At 38.1% G+C, this 7203-nt stretch overlaps 1 protein-coding gene across 4 annotated transcripts in view; it reads left to right on the top strand.

Moving 5' to 3' along the window:
- ITGB1 (integrin, beta 1 (fibronectin receptor, beta polypeptide, antigen CD29 includes MDF2, MSK12)) overlaps positions 1–7203 on the top strand; it is a 44053-nt gene that overhangs the window by 15029 nt on the left and 21821 nt on the right. For all 4 annotated transcript variants that reach the window (XM_010859890.1, XM_010859892.1, XM_010859889.1 and 1 more), the window contains exons 2-3: positions 2391–2457; positions 4485–4570. In XM_010859890.1, the coding sequence (XP_010858192.1) occupies positions 2391–2457; positions 4485–4570 (153 nt within the window). The remainder of the gene's footprint in view (positions 1–2390; positions 2458–4484; positions 4571–7203) is intronic.

Genomic DNA, 7203 nt, shown 5'->3' on the forward strand with positions numbered 1-7203 from the left:
CCTCTTCTCAGCGCCTCTCCTCACTGCTCTGTCCCTGCCTTGTGGCCCTTGTGGCTTTCCTTATCCCTGTTGGCTGCCGTCTTCCGTCCCCTGTGGCTGTTCCCTTTCCTGGGCAGAAAGCCTGGCCTTTGCAGGCCTGGCGGCTGCCCTGCTACAAATGCCACTAGTCTCGAGCTGCCCTCCACCCTGCCGCTCTTGCCTCCCTGCAGCCCTTGTGCTGTCTGCTTCTGGGGTCAGAGCTCTTCAGAGGCAAGAGGGCTTCACAAGTCTGGTCTTTAGCGTGTCAAGGTTTATAGAGGAAAAGACAGCGGCATTAAAGTAGTATTTTAAAGCCATAAACCTAAGCATGTCAGGAAATATTTTTTGCTACCTGGTAACTTTATCTGAGTGGTCTTCTATGAGTTGTAAGACGTTTTAAAGGTTTTCCAAGGTAGTCTCCTGGTCCTGAAAGTGATCTGAGTTGTATTCTGAAGACCATGGATCAGAGTCCATATATGGACCAGATATTTGTTCTGTTCCCTTTGTGTGGAAACCGCTCAGAGGCTCCATTCATCACAGTCAGGCATTTCTTCGGGTGTCTTACTGTCCAGGGCCTTTTAGTCATAACTTTGGAATTGATAACAGTATTTGAACTGCTCAGAATCATAGTCTGTGTGGATTTATTACACATTGAACCTTTTAGTCAGGCCTTAAAAGGTGAACTGTCAGTGACCCTCTGCTTCATTTGGGCTTCTGGATGCGTAAGCAAAACGGGGGCATAACAGAACTGGCTGTTCTGAGCTTGGTTGCAAAGTGGGTAACTGCGAGTTACTCACACTGCTTTTCTCTGGAAAACCAGAAAATGCAAGCAGCATTTGGCAGTAGAGGAAACCCAAGGATCCCAGAGTAGAACTTTTAAGCGTTTTTCTGGAGCTGTGGTGTTGTATCCTGAAAATGAGGGATTTTAAAGGAATTTTTTTTCCCCTTATTAAAAGAAATTTACCAAGAAAGAAAAAAATTCCACACAGTTACCCTACCATATTGTTTTTAGTAAGAAAGTGAAATGAAGAATATACTAGAACAATTTAAAAACAAATGAACCCATTGTCTTTATATTATGCTTATAATGCTGTCATCTCCAGGACTCTGGTTACTTTATATGTTTATATACTGTTTATTTTTACATACCTGTCATCTTAAATGTGTTCTTTGCATCCAAAAATTATTCTGTAAACCTTGTGATGTTGCTGCATTCTATTCTTTTGACTCCAGTAGTCCATGAAGGCGGTTCAGTTAGCCCTTTGCTCTTCGTGGATCTTGGGTAGAGGACACTGGCCTTTTTGACTGTTATAAACATGATGGAATTCTGTACTGAAAGTGTTGTGCATGTATCACCTTTGATACTTTAAATTATTTCCTTTGGATGAGTTTCTAGTAGTTAGTTTACTAAGCCAGAGGGCAGAAACATTTTTAATGGGTTTTGATATAGATTGTTAAATTATTTCCCCCAAATTATATCAACTTACAGAGCCATCTCTGGTTTCTCTTACCCACCTGCAATAAATCATTAAGTTTTGTTGGGTTAAAAAAAACCTTTTTTTTTACCTGCTAGTTCACCTTATATTGCTTTATATTTCTTTGATAAGTAGTAAAGCTAATCTTTGTTCGAGGGCGTGTTGTATTTGCTTTGGGGTTTTTTGCGTTCTTGTGGAAGGGGCAGATGTTATTAGAGTGCAGTCCAAGAGCAGTGACTAGTTAGAGTTAGTGACCTATGACTTTAGCTGTCTTTGTCCAACTCTGGTAAGATGTAGATTAAGGTGAAAAACTTTAATTCGTATATTTATAGATCTAGAAACGGTAGGCAACTGAACTGAATATTTTACAAATTTCATGCATAGAAGTTGATTTTCTTGAAAAGGAAATAGTTACAGGACATCAGACACAAAAACTGAATTGGAGGCTTGTGCAAGATGTTGGTCTTACCCTTGCAAGAAAACGATTGAAACGTTGTAAGCAAGCCGGTGACGTGACCAGGATTCTGGCAGGCTTACTCACAATTCAGTGTTGAGATAACTGAGGCATTGGGATATGCCTGATTGGCCACCTCGGAGTCACAGGAGGTAAAGATTCCACGGGACAGAGATTTAATACATAGCTTTTAGGTGTGAGAATGCTTGACATTTTTTTCCTGAGCACTGTTAATTAAATATTAAACTACATTTGATTTGGAGAAAAGCAAGAGTGGATTCTGGGAACCTGGGGGGAGAGGAAGAGGGTGAGTATGGAGAAGGGTTGGGGAAGAAGATGTATTATGTTTATAAATCAGAAAATCAGGTGAGTGGGAATGATTATGCTTAATATGTTAACCCTTTTTTTTTAAAAAATATAACATTGTACGTTTTCTATTTCAGATGAATTTACAACTGATTTTCTGGATCGGATTGATCAGTTCAGTTTGCTGTGTGTTTGGCCAAGCAGGTAAAAAAAAAGTTGCCTACTTGTCTGTTCAATATCTTGTATCGCTTTTTGACCACTTTAGATTCCTGGGAAAACCTAAATCGCGCGGTCCTGCTCCTTCAGAAGGCCTCGCAGCAGCCCACCTCTCAGAGTCGAGGGCGGGTGCCTTCGGTGCCTGCAAGGTCCTTTGTCAGGTTCCCCACCCACCACCCAGAGAGACAGCAGGAATAGAAGGCACTACATAGAGACCTTTGGGGGATATAATAGAGTGTGTAAGTGAACACAGAGAAAGCAAAGGCGTGTTACATCTTAGAAGGAAATAAAGTAAATGTGTAGAAGAACAGATTATGAACTATCCACTATTGTCTGAAAAAATGAAAGGAGAAACAGTTGGAAAGATGTTCTTGCTGTTTGATCAGAAGTCTTGCAAAATGTTGGTGTTGTATAGAAGAGGAAGTAAGAAATAAAGCTGAAAATGTATTTAATCCTCTTATAAACCATGGTGCACCCAAATCTAGAATAATGGATGTCCAGTTTTTTTGTTCTCCAAATCTCAAAATACACTGCATAGAACAGCTATTTGATACTAGAGATGAAGGAAGTTATTAATAGATTTAAATTACAAAAGACCAACAGTAACATAAAAAAACCAAATTATGTCAAAACAGTATCAAAAAATAGCTAAATAAGGGTTTAATTTTGCTCACAAGTGTAGAGATCCAGTAAAAACGGTTAAAAACATGATGATAGAAAACTTTGCAAAAGACAAATAGAAAATTTACAAAATAAATGGCCAGGGAAAGTATGGGGGGAAAAAAATGGAGCCTTAAATGACCGACAATTGATGTTCTTATTTATACCTGTTAAATGAAAAGAAAATCTTCGCATTAAAAAAGGAAATACGGTGTGTGTACACTGCTTGTGAGGATGTGTGTTTGAATGTTATTGCTGGAGAGAGGTTAAAAGTTAATCCTTTTCACCTCCAGTGTTTCTTTTTTTTAAATTTGTGATAAGGAAATTGAGTTTTACTTACATGATAAGTTAAACTTACGTAAAATTTATCTTTCCATGATAAGAATGGTCATCTGTGTGGGTTCATGTATGTGCATGCGTGTGTGTATATGTCGGGCTTATGGCCCACATGAACCATGCGATTAAAAATAATAGAAGTTTTCCCATTCTGTAGGCTACATTAATACAGTGGCATATGTAATCTTTAAAGCCGTGTTTTTGAAGACTCTGGGATGAAAGAATTAAGTATAAAAAAGTAGTATACAAAATGTATGTCCTCAGTTTCAATTAAGTAATGTCTGTGCGTGCTGCATTGCTATTTTTTGATTAATCTACATAGACAAAAGACTGGGGAAAATATACAAAAAATGTATTTCTTAATGAGCAGGTTTTGGGTGATTTTTAGTTCTTTATACTTTTATGTATTTTCCACATTTTCTATAATGAGCGTGTGTTAGGTTTATAAGCAGAAAACATACATTGGAGACAGTTCATATTAGTGTGTACTACATGGCAGGCATGCTGATTCTTACATGGATTTAAAGAAATACTTGACATACTTTGAACACAGACCTGAGAAATCAAGGAGTTGTGGATAGGATGAATATGGATTTTTCAAGTATTTACCAAACTACAATGAAGCAGCCTGGTTGGAGGGGGAGTATGGGTGTGGTGGTTATGAGTTAAATGAAAAGAAATAATAGTTTACCCAGTGGTAAGAAAATTCTTGACAATAATGACCAACTTGAGAGAGCCTGGAATTATGTCTTTGGGGGGGGAAAAAAAGGACAAGTGTATAGATTAAGGGTACCTAGTCTTTGCTGTAGAAGACGGGAAAGATAACTCTCTTTTTATTGTTCTCTGCACCAGGATGATCCAAAATCACCTCTCTGGTGAGTAGGTCTGAGTCAGTTTAGTAACTAGCTTCATAGTATTTCTATGTCATGTACATATATATTGTATTGTCATTGTGATCCTGATCTGTCATTGTTTTCTCTCTTGAACTTAAGTAGCCTAATTTTTCTTTTTCCTAACAGATGAAAACAGATGTTTGAAAGCAAATGCCAAATCATGTGGGGAGTGTATACAAGCAGGGCCAAATTGTGGATGGTGCACAAATTCAGTAAGTCAGATTGATTGTTCAAGCCTTCCCATTCATTCCCTCGTCACTTAGTGTTGCTCAAAACTGTATCCTTGGGAAGTGCTTGGTGTGACTTTTCACTCACTCAGTGTTGATTGAGCAAGAGCCAGCTCTGTGTGTGACCCTGTGTGGTGGTCTGGAGCTGTGCTGCCCCACACAGGGCCCACTAGGCATGTGTGGTGATGTTGAGCACCTGAGAACTGCTGTCAGCCTTCATACATGCCAGAGATCACGGACTTCGTGATTTAAAAAATCATTAAGGTTGAAATGCTCACATTTTGTATATATTATTAATTTCCCCTGTTTTTCCCCCTCAGTGTGGCTGTTAGACAACTTAAAAATACATATGTAGCTCACCTTTGTAGCGTGTGTTATGTTTCTGTTGGACAGCTTCCCAAAAAACTCTAGCCATCTCACTGAACTATTTTAGATTTTCCCTTTTTTATGATGGGAAAGGTATAATTAAATCTGCCTAATTGTGTTTTAATTAAACTAATATACACCTGATTTATATCCTAATAAAAGCCCATTCAGGTTAGGGTTTAAATTTTATTTTTTGTCATCTCTATATATTGCTTAACATGGCACCTTCCACAAGTTAAGTAAATGTTGAATGATTGAATGGACAATGAACATTAAGTTGGAACTGGAGGTAAAGGGGAGTCATTTTGAAGATATGTAGTTTATTTACAGAGTGAATAATATCAGAAGGTTGAAGGCTTGTTTGTTTTTTCTCAGGCACCTGAGTAAAAACCCCATGTTCAGATACCTGCATTGTGGCCGTTACTGGTCAAGTATCAGATGTTTCATGTGATTTGACCTGAAAGACAAAATGAGAAGTTTTTGTTTTGTTATTTCAAAATTTTTCTACTGGCAACTTTCTCTTCTTCAAAAAATGGTGTTCTGGAATTAGTTGGAGACAGTGGAGGAGACAGGGAGTGCCTTGAGTTTGTCTCAGACAAGGCTTACTTAACTGAAACCCTAGGTTTTCTTACCTGGAAATTGAGCACGAGCTGCCTCCTTTGTGTTGGCACAAGAATTGGAGAAACTTAAAGCAGTTTCACTTAGATGATTATAAATAAGTGGTACTTGCTGTTCCCAACAATAGCATTCATTTTATGAAGGTTATAGTTTATCTGGGGTTTAGAGTTATCCTAGCCAAATTATTCTTTTACTAATTTAGCCTTTGATCTTTGTGGCACAATTCTTAAATTATTAAAGGTATTTTGGGATATGTTTACTTGAGTTTTGTGATCTGAATTTCCTGGATTGGCTAACATTTGGAAATGGATGGTGCACTGGGCCTGTACTTTCGCAGCATTTTAGGTTTGATCATACATAAAGGGAGGACAGCTTTGAACTTTGAACCATCAGACCTATGGCATTCCCTTCCAGTTGTTTTTCCAAGTACAAAAAGGCTCTCATTTAGTGTTATATTTTCCTTAAAAAAATAACTGATCAAAACTATTGTGTATTCTTTTTTATGAATATCCTCACTTTATGCAGCACCATGAAATCGATAGATAATAAATACCATATAAAACTGAACACAAAGTGACCCTAAATGAAAGGCATTTCCTCATTTTCCTAATGACAAGATTTTAAAAAAAGACTTCTGGCCAACTAAACAATTTTTAGGGGTATATGTGAAATAATTAAATGGCCATTATAAGTACACATTTAAAAATGATATGCACAGATACACATGTATACACTGTTGTTCCCTTTTCTCACATTTATGAAAAACTTATTTAGAATCTTTACATCTTAGGGCTTCTCAGGTGGCACAGTGGTAAAGAATCCACCTGCCAATGCAGGAGTTGAAAGAGATGTGGGTTCGATATCTGGATCTGGAAGATCCTTGGAGTAGGAAATGGCGACCTACTCCAGTGTTCTTGCCTGGGAAATCCCATGGATAGAGGAGCCTGGTTGGCTACAGTCCATGGGGTCACAAAGAGCTGGACATGAGTGAGTGCACACATGTGTGCACACACACACATCTTAAACAGCAGTTTTTTTGCTTTCACTAAAAGTACTTCTGAGTTAGTCATCTGATAAAAATGACGCATTTTTAAAAAATGATAGTAATGAATATTTTTTAGCTGCTGTTTATTTACCAAGTACAGAAAAGATCCTGGATGCATTATATTAATGTGTTTCTAACTCACCATCCTATTATAAACAAGAATATATTTTGTAGCTATTTCTGTTACTTAAAAATTGTAAGTCTTTTTTGTTCTCTTATTCTTTTGGCAAACATTGTATTTTTTTAATTGAGATGTTGATGTATCATATGTATATATAGTCACAATTTTTAAAGGTTCTGTTCTGCTTGTAGTTATTATAAGATATTGGCTGTATTCCCTGTGCTGTACAGTATATCCTTTTATTTGGAGGATAATGGCTTTACAGCGTTGTCTTAGTTTCCACTATACAGCAGCATGAATCCGCTATACGTGCACATGTATCCCCTCCCTCTGAAGCCTGCCTCCCACCCCCCATCCCACCGCCATAGTCCTCTCGCAGAGCGCCGAGCTGAACTCTGCGGGCACAGCGGTTTCCCTGAGCCTTTTCACACACCACACACGGAGCGTCTGTGCCAGCGCTGCTCTCCC

The sequence above is a fragment of the Bison bison genome, unplaced genomic scaffold, assembly GCF_000754665.1.
Source record: "Bison bison bison isolate TAMUID 2011002044 unplaced genomic scaffold, Bison_UMD1.0 scf7180017864461, whole genome shotgun sequence".
NCBI lineage: Eukaryota > Metazoa > Chordata > Mammalia > Artiodactyla > Bovidae > Bison > Bison bison.